The sequence below is a fragment of the Rousettus aegyptiacus genome, unplaced genomic scaffold, assembly GCF_014176215.1.
Source record: "Rousettus aegyptiacus isolate mRouAeg1 unplaced genomic scaffold, mRouAeg1.p scaffold_m13_p_4, whole genome shotgun sequence".
Taxonomy (NCBI): Eukaryota; Metazoa; Chordata; class Mammalia; order Chiroptera; family Pteropodidae; genus Rousettus; species Rousettus aegyptiacus.
Window position 1 is genome coordinate 40,611,274 of NW_023416307.1, and position 22,889 is coordinate 40,634,162.

The 22,889-nt window shown below is 37.6% G+C and overlaps 1 protein-coding gene across 2 annotated transcripts in view; it reads right to left on the minus strand.

The window, feature by feature from the left end:
* PARL (presenilin associated rhomboid like) overlaps nucleotides 1–21,583 on the minus strand; it is a 40,254-nt gene extending 18,671 nt beyond the window's left edge. The window contains exons 1-4 of one of the 2 annotated variants that reach the window (XM_036219059.1): nucleotides 21,422–21,583; nucleotides 11,215–11,410; nucleotides 10,583–10,723; nucleotides 7,682–7,730 (exon numbers count right to left, since the gene is read on the minus strand). In XM_036219059.1, the coding sequence (XP_036074952.1) occupies nucleotides 7,682–7,730; nucleotides 10,583–10,723; nucleotides 11,215–11,410; nucleotides 21,422–21,546 (511 nt within the window). In that variant the 5' untranslated portion in view covers nucleotides 21,547–21,583. The remainder of the gene's footprint in view (nucleotides 1–7,681; nucleotides 7,731–10,582; nucleotides 10,724–11,214; nucleotides 11,411–21,421) is intronic. The other variant, XM_016137992.2, reaches the window with a different exon arrangement.
* Between the last annotated feature and the right edge of the window lie 1,306 nt (nucleotides 21,584–22,889).

Genomic DNA, 22,889 nt, shown 5'->3' on the forward strand with positions numbered 1-22,889 from the left:
CATCTGAAAAGATGCTCAGCATTACTAGTCATTAGGAAAACAAGAGACAAAACTACAAGATATCACCTTACATACATTAAGATGGCTACTATCAAGAAAAGAGACAGAGAGAGAGACAGAGAGAAGCATTGGGCTAGGATATGGAAATTAGAACTCTTGTACATTGGTGGTGGGAATGTAAAACGGTACAGCCGTGGAAAACAGTTTCACAGCTCCTCAAAAAGTTAAACATAAAAACAAACAAACAAAAACTTAAACACAGAATTATCATATGATCCAGCAATTCTAAATTATTTACACCAAAGAATTGAAAGCAGAGACTCAAAACAGAGACTTGTACACAAATATTCCCAGCTGCATTATTTAGAATAGTCAAAATGTGGAAACAATTCAAATGCCATCAACAGACAGAAACAAAGTAGAACAGGGGCTATAAAGATGAAAAAATGGCAAGTTATTTAATGGATACAGTGTTTCCATTTGGGATGATGAAAAATTTCTGGAAATGAATGGTGGTGAGGGTTGCACAACATTGTGAATATACTTACTGCCATTAAACTTAATGACTAAAATGATAAATTTTGTTATGTACATTTTATCTCAATAAAAAGGCTATAAAAATAATTGTAGTTGCTGATACATTAGAGAGAAAAAGGGCAATAACAAACGAAATCCTTACATATTGCTTGAAGAAATGTAAAATGGTGCAACCACTTTAAAACACAATTTGAAAGTTCCTCAAAAAGAATATAGAAAAAATTGGATACTACATGCGAAATAATGAACTTGGCCTTTTATCTTAGACCATATACAAAAACTAATTAAAAATGGATTAAAGATCTAAATTAAGACCAAAACCTATAAAACTCACTGGAAAAAAGGGAAAACCTTCATAACATTGAATTTGGCAATGACTTCTTGGCTATGACCCCAACAGCATAGGCAACAAAAGCAAAAAAAGACAAATTGAACATCAAACTTAAAAACTTGGGCAAATTAAGAAAATGAAAAGACAGTCTACAGAATGTGGGAAAATATCTGCAAATCATTTTAGCTGATAAGGAGTTAAAGTCTAAAATACATAAAGAACTACAAGTCAACAACAAAAAAGTCAAAAAATCTGATTAAAATGGGCAAAGGACTTCAACAGACATTTATCCAAAGACGATATTCGAATGGCCAACGTTATGAAAAGATATGCAACATGGCTATCAGCAGAGAAATACAAATCAAAACCACGACGATGTGTCACCTCACATCCATTAGGATAGTTACTATCCAAAAAAAAAAAGAGAGAAAATAACAAATGTAGTCAAGGATGTGTAGAAATTAGAACCCTTGTGCACTACTGGTGGGATTGTAAAAAGGTACAACAGCTATGGAAAATAGTATGAAGTTTCCTCAAAAAATTAAAAATAGGGTGGTGAACACACAATGCAGTGTGGGTGTGGGTGTGTGTGCACACACACACGTGTCTTACTGTTGAATTGTACACCTGAAACTTACTGGATTTCGTTAACTCATCTGTCACCAAAATAAAAAAAATAAATTAAGAATAGAACTACCACATAATCTAGCAGTCTCACTTCTGGGTTTATATCCAAAAGAAATAAAAGCTATTTGTATACCCATGTTCACAGCAGCATTACTCACAACAGCCAAGAAGCAGAAGCAACCCAAAGGTCCATCAATGAGTGGATAAATAAAATGTGGTGTATATACATAAAATGGAATAAATTATTCAGCCTTAAAAAAGGAAATCTTGTCACATGCTACAATATGGATGAATCTTGAGCACATTAAGCTAAGTGAAGTAACCCAATCAAAAAAGACAAGCACTGTATAATTCCACTCAGCTGAGGTATCTAAAGTAGTCCAATTTATAAAAATCTGAAAGTGACATGCTGGTTACTACGGGCCGAGCAGAAGGAGAAAAAGGAAAACTGTTGTGTAATGAGTACAGAGTTTCAGCTGTACAAAACAAAAAGTTCTGGAAATGTTTCATGACAATATGAATATGCTTAACATTGCTGAACTGTAAACTTAAAAATGATTAAGCTGGTACATTTTATGTGTATTTTACCACAAGTTTTAAAAAGTTTAAAAATACCACATAACCCAACAATTCCACCCCTAGGTATATTAGCAAGAGAAATGAAAATTTATGTCCACATGAAAGTCCATAGCAGCATTAATATAATATAGCCAAAAAGTGGAAATAACTCAAATATTCATCAACGGATGAATGGAAAAACAAAATGTGATATATTTATATAATGGAATACTATTTGGCCATCAAAAGAACTGAAGTACTGACACATGTCAAAACACGGGTGAACCTTGAAAACACCATACTAAGTGAAAGAAGCAGACACAAAAGGCCACATTTAATGTGATTCCATTTATACAAAATGTCCAGAACTGGCAAATCCACAAAGAAAATAGGTTAGTGGTTACCTAAGGCTAAGGGGAGTAAGGGGGAGTGACTACTAACGCGTACAGGGTTTCTGCAAGATAATGAAAATGTTCTGGGGCTAGATGATGACAGCGGCACAACTTTGTGAGTATATTAAAAACCACTCAATTGTATACTTTTAAATGGGGAATTTTACAAGTGAATTATATCTTGATTAAAAAAAAAAAAAAGATACATTGATTTGGGAAGCACTGTTTGGTTCAATGATCTCAAACTACCTTCCACCTTAGCCCAAGAAAGGTGGTACAACTTCTTTTTCTCTCTTCCTAAAAAAGGACTCATCTCAGAGTCCAGTAGCTAAATATAGATTCCCTATTCCTGAGGTGGGCCACTTCACTCTTTCACAGCTCCTCTATTTGAAGGAAGCTATACCTGGCCAGTCTTGATACTGACAAGCATACACATCCAATGGTAGCCAAAGAACTGAATTCAAGTGGTCCCTATCTCAGCTTCCCTGGGAACAAAGGCCACACACAGGGATCATCCTGTCAGCCTCGCACAGTGGCTACAATTTCTCTTCTGGAGCAATATCCACAAAATTAGCTAAGGACTGGTCCCACAGCTTCCTGGAATCGAAGAAGTCCAGAAACTACCCATCTTCTATCTTCCTACTGAGATGTATAGTTCATAACTATCATGGGAAGATGGAAAGGACGGGACATAGTCTTAACAAAGGAGGCAAAGATCTTCACAATAATCACTAACCACAAAAAGGGGTTATTATTTCTGTGCACCTTTCCTGCAGGTGAGAATATCTAACCTCCCCTGTGAGCAACGTTTAGAAATCAGTAAGATTTAAACTCTCTCTGTTATTAGAGGATGTTTAAACTGGCATACAACTTTTTTTAAGACAACCTGACAGTACACAAAATTTTAAACGTACATACTCTTTGACCCAGCAACTCTATTTCTTATAATTTATCCTAAAAATATAAATGCATATGGGTGCAAAGACCTATATATAAGTTATTCACTGCAGTATTAATTACCGAATCAAGATAAAAAACAAACCAAATACCCACTAATAAAAGACTTGGTAACATGGTATTCACTTGTATGGACTACTATAATGCCATTAAAAAGAATGAGCCTGAGGTGCTGGTTATTTCTCTTTGTTGATCTGAGTGCTAGTGATGTACATGTGCTCAGTGAAAATTAATTGTACATCTGATGTGTACATTCTTCTACTTGTGTTATACTGCGATATAAGAAATAATGCAATAGATCTACTTATATTAATATGAAATGTCCTTGAAAATATTAAGTGAAAAAAAAAAATCAAGGTGCCAAAGAATATGTATTGCATGCTACCATTTGTGTTTAAACCATAGATAGATATAAATGACTACATATAAATAGATGCTTTGGAAGAATACAAAGGGAATAAAAAGGCAATGCAGACAAGACCTACAGAAGTGGAAGTCTACAATGAGAAATTTATTTTTCACTTTATGTAGTCTTTATATATTCTTTAATATTACCTAATATGTTACCATAGACATTTATTCATTTTATGACAAAGAATACCCTAAGTAGTCATGAAGGACTCCCTTTCTTCTCTTGAGTTCCAGCCTGCTGCCTTGGGATAATCTGCTGCAATCTGGGCTGTGAATCAGCACTCAGATACCTTGAATGGAGGGAAGACAGTGTGGTTTACCAGGCAGGTAATTAGTTGTGGTTAACTATTGTACAAAGTGAGTGTTAATTCACTGACTTATACACATAAGCAGCAGCATATCGTTTGAACTGAGTTTATTTCTCATTTCTAACCTTTCTAGACCTGTCATCTCAAATTATTTAACCTCTGTGAGCCTCAGTTACTCCATCTGAACGATGAGGATACCACTAACAGGGCTGTTATAATTAGGATTAATAATATGTATGTGAAGTATCTAACACCGTACTTAAAGCCTAGTTGGCACTCAACCATCAGTTTCTTTCCCCGAAATAACTTGTCTGAAGACTAGGAAGCCAAGTTAAAGGAAAAAATGATGGATTAAAAAGTCAAGATCAACTAGAAGACCAAGTAAAACATTGCCTTTCCAGCAACCTCAGCAATAGGAAAGGAAACCTCAGTCTGGGGGGTACAGGCCAAAACCTGAAAGGTATAGGAGAGGGAAAACTGCAACTAAAAAATAAACTAATTCCGGAAGAAACAGAACAGCAACAAAAAAAAAAGAACAGATTCTAGAGGTACAGAGGGTTTGAGTCTTGGGTGGAGCAGTGCCTCAACTTTGGAGGTGACAGTAGATATGGACTAGTAGAGGAACTGGGGCACAGTTTTCATGAGATTCTCTTCCCATCCTCTTCCTTCCCTGCCCCTCCTTGATCAGATATAATAATGTGACAGGTTCTTCCCTCTCAGCATTTCCTGAGCTAACAGGAAAACCTGGCAAGTGCCTCACAGGCATTCTTGAAAGCTGAAAAGGTAGGAGAAATATTCTTTGGCATTGCCTGGGGACCTCCATTACAGGCTTTAAAGCCTTGCAGATCAAGGCAATAGAACAGACGACTAGCTGAATTGCAAAAGTACCAGTAACAAGTCTCACTTTGAAGGATGCAAACTGATGCTCCGCCTTCATCCCTTAAATACTAAGTGAACTTGTAAAAACCGTTTTTTCAGAGCAATGTGGAGTTTGGGGAGATATTTCTGTGTAACAATAGAGACTAAGACCAAAAACAAAACAAACAAAACAAAACCGAAAGAAAAAGATAAGACCAGTTCTCTAGCACATCTTGAAAAAGTGATTCCTAGGAACAGGTTGAGATAGAGAACCAAAAATTAGGGACTCTCAGCTCAAAGGGAGGTTTTTCACTTCACCACTGACTCTATCTAAACAACACAATAAATTAAAGGTATCCCTTATGATTTGAACTGTTCTTATCCAAACCTAGGAGTCAAAGAAATATGAATAAATCTGAGATACCACTGGCTATCTCAAGCTTAGAAATCAAATGTATTTGGATAAAACATTTTGCTATATGAACTTGCAATATACAAAATCTTACCATCCAAATTAATAAGCCCATTCAGATGCTAGGGAATCTTTACATGAAATATTTGGAATAACAGAAATCTTTAACCTATTAGAGCTTTCATGCTGCCATTATCTAGGTATAAATACTAAAACCAAAGCAGCACACTAGTCTCACAGAGCTTTGAAATTCTGTCAGTGGCTTGCTAAAGACTTTTCAAGTTCTTTCAAAATACCAAAAGAAACAAAAACTAACACTTAGAAAACATCTACAATCCAAGGAAAAGAGTAAGTAGTACAGAGTGAATCTGTCATCCCATAAATCTATCTTCAATTAAAATCAGGAGCTGAGCCACTCTCACTTAGGACCATCCTAGGGAAGCAACTGGGAGAGCTAAGGTAAGGGAAAGCAAGGTAAGAATTGGCACCTCTGAAAAGAGGTAAAATATAACTAAAGCACAAATTTATTAACCATAAGAATCTCAGTGTATATTTAATTATTAAACATCCCTAACAAATATGACATTAGAATTATTGCTACCAGAGTAATTACTCCCCCCAAGAGAAGCTCGAGGCGATACAACAAAACAGATCCAAAGAGCATTTCCTCAGCCTTAAAAGTTACATAGATAATCTGACAATAAATATTTAAGATCGTTAGCATGATCATTCACATTTATGTGGTTCGAAGCACTTTATACTCAAGTTACTAGTTAGATCATGTCTTTCTCTCTTAACTGCTATGTCCTGCATGCCAAATGACTGATTTGCCTAAAAATAAAAAAGGGTTGGCAAAAAAATTCTGAGTTTTAATTATATACCAACTTCTTTGAATAAACTATTTATTGGCATGAAAAAAGTTTTAAATTCTGATCCATTTCCTCAAAGGTTAAATGGCATAAAATCTTCACCATATTCAAAGAACACCAGGTATCAACTAATTTCGAGATACTCTGAAACTACAGAAGGACATCAAAACTTTGCTAGTCTAAGGAAATGCTGTTAATTTTGCTTACTTTCAAAACAAAAACCCAAAACACATTAATCCTAATGGAAACAGATGTGCTATAGAGCTAACTTTAAGACTTTATCAACTAATCAATTCTACAGCATAGCATATACCTCTGAAAAATCTCAATCCTTTTTGATTCAAGATCCCTTTCGACATTCATTGACTCAACAGACTGAGTGCATATACTGTGTGCAAGTTATATCCTAAGTGCCATAACAAAATGGAAAATCATCCTTATCCTCAAGGATCCTACATATACAATTATGTAAGGCAGGTTGTGTTATAAATGATTAAATGGTACAATGACTTCAGAAAAAGAATGCACTTCCTATAGGAAGCAATGTCTGAACTATAAGCTTAAAGACTGGATCAAGTTTCAAAAAAGAAATAGAAAAATTGAACTCTCAGATAGAGGAAACATCCTGAATGAAGATAAACACCTTTTCTCTACTTAGGCAGATCCGGAGAATGAAGAGTACCATTAAGTCAAACCATATTTGAGAACAAGCAATATTTTGCTATTTCCTTAGGAAGGTTTCTTTTCTATATGCATAACTGTTCAAGAACTTTCAAATCCATTTCCCCAAATTTCTCAAATAATGAAGTCCATAAGATATTACAAAAGTGTTACCTGGAAGAGTCAGATTTGTCTCTCCATAAAACTTTACAAAGAACAAAAATAAATCATCATGATGAAATGCATGGCATGCTTCTTACATTTAAAGAGGATTTTATAAACAGCATGGTAAGAGAAAATTGACTTTCGAATGACAGACCTAGATTCTGAAACTCAGTTCTACTACTTACTAGCTGCGTGACCTTCGAAAAGTTCCTTCTCTGTAAAAATGGAAATAACTAACCTGTAAGGAACCCTGTGGGGTAGGGAGAGAACATATAAAGCATTCTGCATAAAGAAGGTGCTTAATGTCCCCGTTAGTTTCTTTAATAGAAGTAATAATTACTCATAACCTATTTCACAAGCCAAGATTCTACAACAAAGATGGATCAAAATAAGAAAATAACTGACCCAGAGCATCATGTATACTTTTATGCCACACTATTTTTTATAGTGTTACATTACCCTGAAGGTACAGAGACTCCCTATGTGTTCTAAACCACTGGTGATCATGGTACAAAAGCCATTGACTGTGACATGCTGTACCTTTTTGTTCGATTTCTCTTCCCTGGAATGGCTAAAATGTGTAAGCTAACACAAACCTGTCACAGTCCGCTGGCCATCGCTTAGGTTATTCCACCACTTGTTAATCTGAAACAGAAGGAAAATTGCATAGCGCCACATAGTAAATACTTTCAGCCTAGGAAAATGAAAATCCAGAAGGAAAATGCTTTCTGCATATAAAAACCACTGGTGAACAACAGATATAATAAATATGTTTAAGTAGAGAGCACGGGTGCTTTATAGTAGACAGACTACAATCTCTATGCAGAGCCACTGATTAGCTCTGTGATCTCAAATTATTTCTAAACTTCAGTTTCCTGGTTATAAAATGGAGATAAGTAACGGATACCTAGCAGTACTTTTCTGAGGAATTCCAACAACGTAAAGCACTTACTCCACTATCAGACATAGATAGGTATCAAGTAAGTGAGTATTCACCAAGGTCCAGTCTAGTTTTAAAAGTTTGACTGAGAATATTTTCTATTAAAATTGCTTTTTTTGTAACTATTTTTAAATTTGAATTTCTTTCCGTATTTGTATACGAAGTGATTCAATTTCATAGCTATAATGTTTATTTAAAAATTTTAATCATGGAAAACTTCAAAGATTTGAAAAGGTAGACTAGTATAATGAACCCCTATCATCCAGCTTCAGTGATGACTGACACATGGGCAACTTTATTTCATCTAGTCCCGTCTCTCCCTTCCCTCCTGCTCACTGATTACTATAGAGCAAATCCTAAGCATATTTCACCCATAAAAATTTCAGTGTGTATCCCTGAAAGATTAGGATTCTATCTCCTTCTAAACTTCAGTGAGTGGGAGGGAAGGTCCCCACTCACCAACTATGTAGTGGTGTAGCGGGGCCTCCCAGGACTTTCACTCCCCATGTTATACGTATGTATTATTTCAATTTTCTTTAATGGGTATAGATTTTATATTTTATAACCTATCATTTGTTTATAACAAATAAATCCATTTTGGGATGAGATTATGTTTATGGTTTGTTTCATTTCTCATCATTCTAAAAAACCATTTGTATAAAACTTTATAGTGCAGATGTGCTGAATCTGGGATTATGGAATAGGTCAGTTTTACTATTTCTCGAACACATTGTACTGAATAAAAATCACTGCTACTTATCGTAGTTTTCAGCTACAAATAAAATTTATTGTTCTTCTGACATAAAACCTCTTTAAATCAGGTGAGGCTCATGCTTCTTATATATGTGTATATGGGGAAACAAAGCGGAATGAATCCTTCTCCTTATTTAGAAGAAACTTTTATTAGGAAAAAGAAAACCCAAGGCTGCCCTCTCAGGTTCTTCTTGCTAGCCAGGATTAAGTTCCTAGGAAGGAAAAAACTGAAGAGGACACTGAACTTCTCTCCAAGTTGGAGAGGCAGTGTGCTATTATAAAAAAAACAACAACAACAACAAAAAAAAAAAAAAAAAACAGGTACTTAAAAACAAAATGGACCTGGATCCACATATTAGCTTCTGGCCTCAGTACTTAATAAGTATTGTCAAGTGAAATAAAATATGTTTTGTCTAAAAGGCAATATTTTAAAAAATATAATTAAGAGAAAAGAGAGCCACCTCTTTGCATATGAAGTAATGAAAAGCTCTAAAAGCACTATATTTTACTTCATTGCATCCACACTCCCTGAGTGCAGTCAGAAACACTCAACAGTGGGTATTTACCAGAGAGATGTAGATGTCGTGTCACTGAGAAAGAACCTTTTAAAAAACCCACATAGTATCTCTACCCTTAAGGCTTAATTAAGTATTTTGAATAACTCCCTGTGATTCTACTATGGAATAAGAATCAAAATAACTCAGCCAAGGAGATGTAAGTGAAACGGTGACCCTTAAACTTCAAGTACGTCTGTTTCCTGGCATGCCCTTCTCTTCATGTGCCATGTCCAGGTCCTACGCGGTCTTCGAAGTTTAGCTCAGACGTTACCATCTCCACAGACCACCCTCCTCCCTCCAGGTGACAATGCTCTTCCACCTCTAAGCCTCCCTAATCCTTTCTCTGGCCCCTCAGGTACTGAGTACTTTCTGCCTTGGAGTTAAACAGGTCCATCCCTGTCTCACTCACCTGTCTAGGGCCAGGTCTCATGCCTGTGTCCCAAGTACCCAGGCCTGCAGTAGGGTCAGTAGCCTGAGCAAAGAGAGGACGGCCAATTTCCAAAGAGCTTTACTAAACTGTACTGTGAGTGTCTCAAGGTTCCAGAGCCAGGTGGGCTCAGACCCTGCCCTGACTACTTGAGGAAAGGAGCTGGATGCAAGATCTGTTCTGCAGGAGCCTGAGCAATCAACTCCCACTCAGCCTTTCATACACAGTCTTCACCAGCCTGATGGGGTTGCTGTCCCTTCCCAGATTGGTTCCGCTGGGCCCTCGGTGCTGCTCTCTCAGGTTAGGTAGGTAGCACGGGGTGAGAGGGAGCCAGGAGCGCTGGCTTCTCCTTGAGGACTCTGGGCACAAGAGCACTGGGCTCTCCCATGCTTACACTGTCCTTTGTACTTTTGTGGTGGCCCCAATGTGAGTCTCTGTACAAACAGCTATCTTCATTATTTTGTAAGAAATGACTTCTGTGAACCAAGTACTTATGAAAATCTCATCACCTAAAATAACGTTCTATATTTTGAGAAGGAAAAAAAACTTTAGTAGGTCTAGGAGAGGCCCCAAAACATTAACAACTATCCCTTGTGATTCTTGATACACATGTGTAGAGGGACAAAGTACATGGGACACTGCCAAGTAAAACACTGCCAGATATACAAAACATTAATAAATACTTGACTATAAAGAAGAATATTAACTGTACTGATTTCACATCTACTGATTTAATGTTGCCATTAACTAAAAACACTTTGTAAATAACCAGATTTCAAGAACTATGAACTAGAACAAAGAAAGGCATGTTTTCCTTTACCTCCTTTCTGAAGTCTCCTTCCTTTTGTGGTCTTATGCTATCCAACCAATCAGCTTTTATACCATCAAAATAACTCTGGACCCTGGATTTCAGTGATTCATATTGCCAAATAGCTGCTGATCCAAATGCACAGCCTGTAAACTACATGAAATATATTGTAAAAAAAAAAAAAAAAAATTGAGAGAAATAAATCCATACATAGTTTTAAACAACATTTCATTTTCATTGCTTTTTACAAACTAAAAGAAGGAATATCAGGCACAGTGAAACCTATTAGGTGAAAAGAACTTTTCATTGTTTCCCCTTTTCTTTTTTTAACTTCACAGTACCTTGGGGCCTATTTACAGCTAAGTTTTCAAAAAAATTCAAAATATCAACTTGCTATCACTTGAAACATCATACCAAATAAGAGGCCCATAAGTTTCTTCTCTAGTACTTATATAAGTGAACCAGATTCTAACCGCAATTATTAAATTTATGTTCTCCTGTAATCATTCATGATCCCATGTACCCAGATCCTTTTGTCTCCCCCCAACTTCTACTTGTCTTTAAGGAAGCCCAAACAAGTAAAACAGTACTTAAATACTACACCTGCAGCAAGGTAGGTAACACCTAGTGATGTGAGCTCTTACCCCAACAGTAAAAAATAAAGGCTTTACAAGAGTCCTTATAGGATAGGGAGAAGGATAAAAAACTGTTTCTTCTACAGGAGGAATCAAAGCACTTCTCTTATATGCTTCACCGCTTGTTCCTGTGTCTGATCTTCGAGGTTCAACCTTCCTGGGTGCTTTTCTGAATCCACATTTTTGCTGAATAAAAAAGTTAAACCTATAGGAGAAAATAACAGATTAGAAACAGAGCTGCATCTTGCAAACATCAACCACTAGTGCCTTTCCACTTGGCCTGTATTGTCACCATCTCAATGGCTCCAAAAAAGACAAGATTCCTACTTACAGGTAGGATTCAAAGTCAAATAACTGAACTGTGCCTTTCTGGAAAAGGGGAGACACAAAGTAGGGTAACTTTAGTGGGACTTGTTTGGGCTGTTACTGTGTATCCATCCTCCAGGGTCTACAGTCCTACAAAAAGCTGAAGAACTCTAGTGGAGTGAGAGAATGGATGAAAAAGGTGAATGAGATTAAGAAGTACCAACTGCCAGTTATAAAATTAGTCATAGGGCTATAATATACAGCACAGGGAATATAGTCAATAATATTAATAATAACTAAATATATTATTGACTGTGATCACTTCGTAAGGCAAATGTCTAATCACTATGTTGCATACCTGAAACTAATGTAACATTGTATGTCAACTATAATTACAAATAACTTTTTTTAAATGAGAAAGCAAAGTGCAGAAAAATGGATCTGAAAAAGAAAAAAGGCTAGATAATGCCAAGTTGTAAGTTTGAATTAGCACAGTATGGCTTTTACTTTGTTTAAAATTTGGTCAATTTCCAGAGCAAACATTTAAATGTACGTATTATCCCTGAAGTCACTCCAAACTGAAATAACTATTTCCCTGAATAAGAACTGACCATTATAAATTGATGGATATTCCCCACCAATCCCCCTTTTCATTTAGCTACCAGTTTTGGGGACACCACCAAATGTTTTGAAAAGGGTTTAACTGTCTTGAGTCCCTATAGCTTGACCTCCTCAAAACATCTGATACTACTAATTACACCTGTCAGCATCTAACTCCTGTAAGACTGCATTCCCTGCTCCTCAAATTCACTTTCCTGGTGGCTTCCACTTTTCCCCTATCCCTTAGTAAAAGATATGCTTAAAGGCTCCAAAAGTTCCTACGTACACCCTCCATTCAAACTCAACCCATATAAATTCCTGAAGCTTTTTATTTTTAATTTGTAAAACTAACTTCCCCTAGGTAGACAATGTAGAGGCCCCTTCCTGTTTGTTCTCATTATACTTTATAAATATAGTATCTTCCTAGACTCACAGCTCCTTTAAAGCAGAAATCAGACAGGCCTTCTCATCTTTGTAACCCAGCCCCATGAAACACTTTGGTTGAGTTAAAGACTTCATTTCTGTGGCCTGGATGACTTCTAAGCATATAAATAACCCACATATATTTCTTTAGTCCTAACTTCAATTTTCTCACCTTGTATTTACAACTATATATTGAGTATTTCCACTTTGATATGCTCCCCATTACTTGAGTACCCATCCCCGTCTACAAACAGCTCCATTTTCTGACTTCTGCATTCTTTCAGTGGGACCACAGTTCTCTCAATCACTGGGGTAAAAAATCCTGAAGTCATTTGAGTTCTCTATTCTACCGTCCAATTAAAAACCAACTCTATCAAATAATTTTTTTCATTCCTAGTCTAGTCCCTTACCTCATGTCTGGATTACAGCAACAGTTTACCGAACTTCAAACATTTTTTTTTAATGTTACATGTTCTTCCTCTTTCCTCACATTACTTCTCAAATGCCCTATCAGAGCCAAAAATCTCTCCCTAATTCCAATATAACTCTTCAGCTCATCCCATCTGGCTTGGAATAGTCTACCATTTCCTCACAGAGCTCACTGCTTCCAATATTGCCCTAATCCAATTCATCCTCCAAATTTTATTAAACACATAGTGTCATTTCCCTGCTTTAAACCCCATAATTTCTCAGCACTGCTACTCCCTTGTTCTGGTACATAGTTCCCTTTGGTAACTTTTGTGCCCTTTGGAATTCAATTTATCTTCTCCTCCAGAAAGCCTTCCTTAACTCCCCCAGGCTGGCTGTCTCCTTTGTACTCCTAAAGCATCTAGTATATACTCTTATACCTATCTCAATTATTGCCTGTACCACAACTAGATTATCACTTCCATATTCACTGTATCTCTACCACCAAGCCCACCCCTAATAAAGGTCAATTACCTGTTAGAAGAGGTCAAGAACATTGTTAGTTTTATTTTGAATAACTGAAAAGAAAGGGTACTATTCACTAAGACAAGGAAAAGCAGAGGCACCAAAAAAGGAAACTAACTGGAAGATGAGAGATGAACAAGTCCCTCTTGGGTACTGTTTAAAATGCTTGTGGTCTAGGCAGCTCTATTCTAATAGCTAAAAATTGGAACTTAAATTTCCATGAAAGGGGAAAGGATAAACTGTGGTATATTCATACAATGGAGTAATACTTAGCAAAAAACTGATCACACGTCATAGAGGAATCTCAAAAACATTATTGAGCAAAAAGAGTCAAATAAGAGCACATACTGTGACATTGTGTGATTCCACTTATAAATATGAAGCTGAAGAACAGGGAAAAATAACCTATGGTGATAATAAGCAAGGGTGGTTGCCTGAAGTGGTGAGACTTGGCTGGAAAGGGGCAAAAGGGAACTTTCTAGAATGATGGAAATTACCTTTAGGTGATGGTTGCACAGGTATAAACATTTGTCAGAATGCATGGGCTATACACTTAATAATTATATATTTTACCATATGTAAATTCTAACACAGGAGTGTTTTTAGAACTTGTACATCTAGGTGGTGACTAGTAGGCACATGGAAACAAATGAAACTCAAATATGGTATAGCTACTACCACTTGCTTAGAATGCTCTTTCTTCAGCACTCTTGAATCCACACTCTAGTTCAACTTCTCAGAAATCACATGGTGAGGATGGTGATAATTTGCCTTAAAACTTATAATAATGTAGAATTTGTACTTCCAAATAAGTGCTACTCCTTTCAAAGAAATCCATTTTGGGAAGCGATGTACTTATTCAAACAATGCAACTGTTGCTCTAAAAGGCTCTGAACTCCTTTTCAAGCCTGTTACCAGTTTTACGAATATTCTTTTGCAAATACTGTTGAATAGCTAACACCAAATCTATTTCTATTTCTTCTCTTGCTTGCTTTGTCTACAGAGCTAATAATTATCTTCCCTTTTCTAGCCTCCTCTATAACCATATTACAGAGTCTGACAAAATGAGACTTAAGAATTCTTTAGAAGCCTCTTAGAAAGGTTTTACTAACCTGATAAAAATGGATGTATCACTAATGTTGCACCTCTCCCCGTTCTTTTTGCCTTGAATAAGGATGTAATGCCTAGAGCTGAGACAGTCAGCTTGAATGCCAAGAGGAAGGCCAAGGGATTCAGATACTAACCTTGACATTTTTTGAGCCACTGAGCAAAGACAATAGCCACCTACTTCCAATCATCTTATGCTAAATAACTTCATTTATTTAAATGATAAATTTATTTATAGCCAAAGACATGCCTAAGCTGATAACATCTTTACAGTGTCAGATGTTAATCCTTTGCAATTGGATTTGATTCTTATTACCTATCCCAAAATTACTTGGAGCTAGGTCTAGTAAATAAAGTGACACCACCACTTAGGGCCAAAAAAAAAAAAGAAGAAAAAAAAAAAGTGCAACGAAGTGATGGGATGGGAATATGCTTCCTTTAAAGATCACAAATTGTAACCAGTGTTGTTGGTTTCTGTCATTAATTTTTTTATTAGACCAAGAAATAGGAAAGATGAGATTCCGTTATATCTCCAATAGCTGAACACTACAGGATATGTACTCAACCAGTTCTAATGAAAGATTACTTCTTCTGCAGCTCATCAACTCATTTAAGATTCTGAAACACAACGCTTGAAAAGAAATACACACACACCAGGTTGGGAATATGGACATGAAGTAAAACCAGACCTTTTGTGTAGAAAAATACGTACCTTGAGAATCTGAACAGAAGTGTAGGCCTGAGGATACCAAGAACATGTTATATAAGGTGGACTCAGGGTTAAGTTCAGATGCCGATATGTATATTAAGAGTATATGTACTGGGAATACAGTTGGACATATAGAACATATTGGACAGAAATACTATGTTTTGGCTCACTGTTTATCTACTCCTATTACCTACGGTACATTCATATGCTGCAAGGACTAAAGCTAAAAACTGTATTTCCTAGGTATCCTTATAGTTAGGGTTCCAGATGTGATCAGGGTCTGCTAATCAGATACATTGGCAGAATACACTGAAATGAGAACTGAGTTTGGTGACAAGGCAGGATATGAGGCATCAATTTTGCTAGTGAAAATAATGGTAGACGTAGCATATTCTACTCTGGTCAGGAGATGCTGTTTGTTTCATTATTTATTATTGCATAGCAAACTGCTCCAAATCTTAATTGTCCTAAAACCATAATCTATCCTTTCTCATAGTTCTGTAAGTTAGTTGCCCTCAGCTGGGTAGTTCTGAGGATCTTGCCTAGGGTCACTCATGCAGCCAGCTATTTGATTGCTCAAATAGAGCTGGAGTATAAGTTGCCCTCACTCCCATATTTGAAGCCTTAGTACTCGTTGTCAGCTGCCCATCTCCCTCCAAATGGTCTCTTAGTAATCGACAGTCTAGCAGGGGCTTCTACCATGGCAGTGGGATTGTTCCAATAGGCAAAAGGCTAGAGGTGCAAGGCTTCTAGAGGCCCAGACTCCGGATTTTGACATTACTTCTGCCACATGCTATACTGGTCAAATCAAGTTACAAGGCTAACCCAGCTTCAAGCAATAGGGAAATAAATTCCAACTGTGGATGAGGAGCTGCAAATTATTGCGGCCATGTTTTTGAATCTACCACCCCAGAAAAAAATAAATAGATAAAAATAAACAAACAAACATAAGTTGTGGCAAAGGCAGTTATAACTCTGAAAGTTCATCTAGAACACCAATTCTCAATCCTGGTTCCTGAAGATTAGCAAACTATGCCACTTTGTCAAATGGATTATTTTGAGTTTAAGGCAGCAGAGAAGTAGATACAAAGGGAGGCTGTGTCCTGCCTCTATCTGCCTGAAAGCAGGATATAAATTTGTAAAGATGGATCCACTTTCCCCTCTATACCAAGAAGGACAGAAGTTTATCATGAGACAGCTTGAAACCCTTAAGAGCCCAGAGAAGGCACCAGAGAAATTTATATAACAAACTTTACTAACTAGCCCTTATCTTCTATCAGTTCCCTAATACAGTACCTTCTCACAATTTGCTACGGTAGAAACTCGAAGTCCTTTTCATTTGTATTGTCATTTTTCTAAAACTTTGTTCTTTTGTTAAAATGCCCAAGTTCTAACCACCCCTTTGGATTACTCAACACTGAGTACACCCATGTATGTGCAACGCACATGTTCACAAACTTGGTTTTTCTCTTACAATTTTTTGTCAATCTGCTTTACAAGGCCTCAGAAAATGAATCTAAGATTAGTAAAGGCAAAACAGCTTTCCCTTCCTTACACTACACATTAGAATTGCCTGGTGAGCTCTTAAAACTACAGGCATATCTCGTTTTATTATACTTCACAGATATTTCATTTTTTTATAAATTGAAGGCAATACCCTCCACCAGCAAAAAGATTGACTCACTTTATTGCAATACTATGGTGATGTGGAACATAAACCACAATATTTCCGAGGTATGCTGTACTTAAAAATACCATGGCTCCACTTCATACCAACTAAATTAGAATCTCCAGGGGGTGGAACTGAGGCACCAGTATTTTTAAAGAGTGCCCCAAGGTGATTCTCATGTATAGCCAAGGTTGCAATCTAACACAAGTTTGGAAAAAACTTCAGTGTACATAGAAATCACCTGGGGACCTTGTTAAAATCAGATTCTAATTCAGCAGGTCTGGGGTGGAGTAAATCTGAGATTCTGCATTTCTAAACAAGCTCTTAAATTATGAATTGACAAACTATGGCTTGTAGGGTGGATCTGGCCTTCCAGCTAAGAATGGTTTCTGCATTCTTAAAAAGTTGAAGAGAAAAGGAAAAGAATATGAGGCAGAGACCACATGAGTGGCGCGCTATTCCCTACCTAGCCTTCTACAAAACGAGTTTGCTAACCCCTGTCCTAGATAATGCCTAAACTGCTGGTTCTTGAACCACTTTGAATAGCAAGGAGCTAGAACCTAACTCCTCCCAACATCCATATTTCTACCTAAATTAGAATGGTTATCTACAGGTTAATCCTATCTAACTAGGACTAACAAAAATACAGATTTGTAACCAAAAAAAAAAAAAAGGAACGTCAATACAAAAGTTTCGCTAGGGGTGACAGTAGTGAGCATTTTTGGCTGCCTCCTAGGATCTATTATTACCTTTTTCCAGCCATTTGGTTTGAGGAGGCACATGAAGCTCCTGACTGGCTTAAATCAACGTACACATCCCACTCCCTGCCTCATCGACTTCCTCAAAGCCACACTCCCAGTCCCACCAGCACCAGGAATGTTGGCTAGGCCGTTTCTAGGTGATAGAAATGTTTTTAGCTCCATTATAATCTGTTGTATATGCGATAAGCCATTAACCAAAATGGCATTATGCAGCACATGACTACTGGGGAAGTGAACTTTCTTCTGCTACATTTGAACCTAAAAGTATATAGCCCTAACAGCTGCTGACAACTATTTTACAACATCCAGATAGCATATTGAGAGAATAAGCCAACATTTAGGAAGCAGAGCCATGGTACGGGGAAACAAGGGAATCCTGGTGACAATCTGAAACACTGGATCTTGCCTCATCAGAAGTCAGTGCTATCCCTGGACTTTTTAATTGCATAAACCAGTAAATTCCCCTTTATTGCTTAGGTTGGTTAGAGTTGGGTTTCTGTTGGTACAAGGATGCTCTTAGAGGTAACAAGTACTTCATCACACATTATATGACAAGGTACATTCTGTTTTTAGGGAGCTTTTGTTTTAAATTTCTTAAATGCAAAACCAAACAGGAAAAACATGATTAATGTCTCTAACTGCAAATGTCTGAGATCACATTTACAGACTTGGGTTCTTTAGCTCTATCCATGCAAATGAGTATATAAGATGGAAAAATAAATGACTTAATAAGTTACTTATCTCAAACAACTTTGGAAAACAAAGTGAAAAAACACAAATGGAGGTCAGTAGAAGTATAAAACTCATGAAGACAGGTTTTCTAGCTTTGCTGCAATGGTCCTACCAAGAATCACTAGTGATTTGTGAAAGCAATCTAACGTGCTCAAAATGGGAAGAGCTCATGAATAACCTGATTTATCACCAGCCACACAACTGATATGGTTCAGTTTTTAAAACATGGTCCCATAACTTTTAAATAGAAAAACTCGTATTTATATATTTATTGGCTCAAGGGTGAGTTAAGCCTCATGATTTGTTTTTAAGGGTGTGAGGGTAAGGACAATGTAACCTAAATATATGTACAAATCAGCACTAATGTTTGTTACTACTAAAGATCTGTGTGAATAAACTGAATAGAAATGGCCTGATGTAAAGATGGAGACAAGATGTGTCCAAGGATATACACAATAGATTGATTCATTCCACTTAAAAAGAAAATAGATGTGTTTAGAGCAGAAGGGAATTCTACATAAACTCTTGCATGCCAAAATTATTTTAAGACCCATCTTGAGCTAAGAGATGTTGAATTAAACAGGGAAAATAATTAAATATAACTGATTTACTAATTTGTCAAGTATTTTACCTAAATATATTTTAAGACTGACATCCCAATCTAAAAAATTTAAGTTCCGTGTAAGTGCTCCAATCAGCTATTTTCTTCTCTTAGTTTCATACAACTGACAAACTATAGAGGCTTCTCTCAAATCTAAACTATTTTTCAGAAGTTTTGACAGAAGTTTGGTAATAGTAAAGTTTCTGTTAAGAGTCAGATAGTATATTTTAGTCTTTCTAAAGAACAACTTAAATCTGCTGCATATTATTGTTTTGCTTTGCTACACTTTAAAAATGTAAACACCATTCTTTGCTGGTAGGCTGCCTTGGGCCCACTCAGTAGTTTGCCCAAGTTTTGTATCACCACCTGCAACACTTGTAAAAAATAAAAAATAAAAAATAAAAATGCAATTCTCAGCCACACTTCAGGCCTATCACATCAGAATCATGAGGAATGGGCCCAAAACTCTGCTTTTTAACCATATCCCTGATTTCATTCTTCTGAATACTAATTTCAGAAGCACAGGAAGTGAAAACAGACCTAATAACCTGGTAACTCATGTTCCCTATTAACTTTCAAGTGCTTATTTCTATAGGCAAGTAGGCATATACTCTATTTCAGCTTTACCTACATTTTCCTTAATGCATGTTAATGCAACCACAAAAATGTCATTTTCGAACTTTACAGAGAAATGGCAAACTCTAAATAGATTAGATACTAATCAACATCACATCTTCGTTTTTTTCAAATGGTCTCCTATTTTTACTAGAGGCTCCGCAATCATTTTTCTTTTGCCTTCCCTTCTTAATGCATATTTTTACTATTTAATATTTTGCCATATTCATTTTTCCTTCCCCTCAAGCTTGCAACTTTGTCCGAGATTTGGAGGAAACAATGGAATCAGGACCACTGAAATCCATCACCACCTCCATATGACCTCCTCATTCTCCACCTCCCCAGGAGTTTAAGATTAGTGCGTCACAGTCTATGTTAAAGCGTATCACGAAGTTAAAGTACAGTTACAGTGTACCATGAAGTTAAGGTATAATGTATGCATGTTTTTCACAAGTCCCTGATTCGATTCGCTTGGAGTGCTTGCTTATTTGAACTACAGGTTATTCCACTCTTCTTCCCCCACCCCCTACTTCTGAGTTAATAGAACAGGGTGGATCCTGAGAATATATTCTACAAACGTTCCCAGTGATCCTAAAGATTAGCTAATGACTCCACCATGTTGAAACTTCAGTTACTTACTACTAGCTAACCCTTGTGTTGATAAACACTTCATGCCCCTTGCTACCACTATCCGGTGTTATTCCAAGGCACCAATCTAATCAAGTCAGATATTGGAAAGATTGCAACTATGGATTAAAGAACAGGAACAAATTTCAGAGCCAAATACATATCAATCAGAAGCTTGGACAGTTGGATTTCTCTATTCTCTCGATTTAGAATTGAATTATTCTAATGCAAAAGAAGCAAATACTGATAAATCATACTCTTCATACAGCTTCTACTCAGGAAGACTTGAATAATTTTCTTCCCAAATCATCTGGAATCCAAATAGGCCACGGACTCAATGCAAAAGAAAGGCCTATCCTATGACTCTGCAAGAGGCAAAATGATGTCCTCCTCTAATTCCATCTTCCTTTAAGCTCTATAAACGCTAAAGAAGGTAATTTGCAATAGAACAGGTTTGATAAAGACTGATAGACAATAAAATCTCAGTTCTATCACTCTACCTGCTGTGTAACTGCTTTACTCAAAAATAAGTGCAGGAATGGGTGAAAAAGGGTGAAGAGGAATAAGAGGTACAAACTTCCAGTTATAAAAAAATAAGTCAAGGAGATGTAATGTACAACACAAGGAATACAGCCAATAATAACTTTGTATGGTGACAGACGACTACTAGACATATTGTTACCGTCCTATTATAAGGTATATAAATGTAGAAACACTATAATGTACTCTAAAACTAACATAATAGTGTATGCCTACTATACCTTTTTTTTAAGTGCGTAACAAATAAGACCAAAATGTTTTTAAAAACGAGTCCAATAACTTCCTCGTGGGATTAGGAGGCGTGGCACGCAATAAACTCTGTAAGATTAGTTAGTTCCAGCTTCCCCTCAAGTCCCTCCCGATCGGAAAGGCGACAGTGCGGGTTCACCAAGAGCCAGCCCTGGGCAAGGTGACGCGGCACGAAGCGAGGACTGGACGGAGGGAGGAGAAAGAACGGGGGAGTGAGGAAGAGGTAGGGGAGGAAAGGGGTGAGCCTGGGGCAGCGCCAGAGGCCTGCAGGGCCTTCGCCCCTGGGCATATGCGGCTGGAGTTGCGCGGCCGAGAGGCTAGAAGCCCGGAGTGATGGTCATTACCTGCGTCCGAGAAGCCGCGGGGGGCCCAGGGCCTCAAAAAGCTCCTCACAGCCGCGGCCGCCCCCCCGCGGAGCCCAAGTCTGACCGCAGCCCCAGCCTCTCTGCGCCCAGCCTCGCCACGCCATCTTTCCAACCTCTGTCGCACCATGGCCCGACCTCACCAACCCCTGCCTCAGAACCACTTCCGGGGCGAATGAAGAATCATAGAGCGCCGAGGAGCAGCTTAGAGCGCCCCCGCGCGGCTGAGCCGAGGCCGGACCGACTGGAGGGACCCGCGACCCGCCGGTCGGCTGCGCATTTCCCCGACTGCTAAACCGCGACCTAGGAGGGGAGTGGAAGAGCGGCCCTGCCTTCACCCCATTTGCGGGTGAGGCCCAGAGAAAAAAGAGGAGAGAAAACTAGCATTTAATGAGTAATGCCATGTCCTAGGCACTTTCCCTAAGTTGTTGCAATAATCCTCCCAAAACCCATTACCTTAATTTACATTACTGTTTTTGCAGTGATTCGGAGGTTCAGAAAGTGAATGGAGGAAACGGCATAGCAATCCAAGTTTTCTTAAATTACTATTTTTTCTGCATCTCACCATTTCATGTTATGACAGACTTGAGAAAATGTGCTTCATATCTTTTAACAAAAAGTCTACGGCTGAAATGAAAATCTGGATTCTAGATAAAATTCAAACTTCATGATTCAGCCCTTGCTACCAGTGAGTCAGTTTTATTTACTGCCAGTCCGTCCTTCCCTTGGACCCTACCTGCAGCCATACTGAGTCACTTGCAGTTTCTGAAAGTCATCCATCCACTCCTTCCGAATTCCTACTTCTCCCAGTTCACATACCATTCTCACTGCTTGAGACACCTTTCCCTTCTCTCCCTTCTCAACCTACCTAAGCAACTTGTCCTTCAGACCAACGGCAATGGTCACTACTTCTAGAGCCTGTAAGGGAGGAAAAATTTTCCTTGACCCTCTTAGGACCCCTACCGGGTCTGAAAATTAACTGACAACAATGAATTAACAAGAGAAAAAGCATGCAAATTTTACTGAATTCTTCCAAGTACAGGGAATCTTCACAAGGGGATAAAATGAAATGACCAGAGCAGGAAGTTTTTATACTCTTTAGACAAGAAAACAGTAATTTGTGAATAATTGACAAGACAACAAGATGAGGGCTAGGGCTAGTCCACCTAGGGCTAGGTACTCCTTATCTTCCTTAACTAGTAGTGTAAGAGTTAGTTTAACAAGGGTTGTTTGCAGATTGCTCTGGTGTCTGGTGCCTGGCCTCTGGGTTTATAAGGGTCTGTCTCCAGAAAAGAAGACATTTATTTCCTGCCTTTAGGCAGAAAAAGGGGGACATTTTCTGCATTTACTGCTTCTTAATTGCCTTCAGTTCAAAATAACTTTTATATCAAAGAGGCATATTTTGGGGTGACATATTCTGATTTCCTTTAAAGCCTTTCCTAGACCTTCA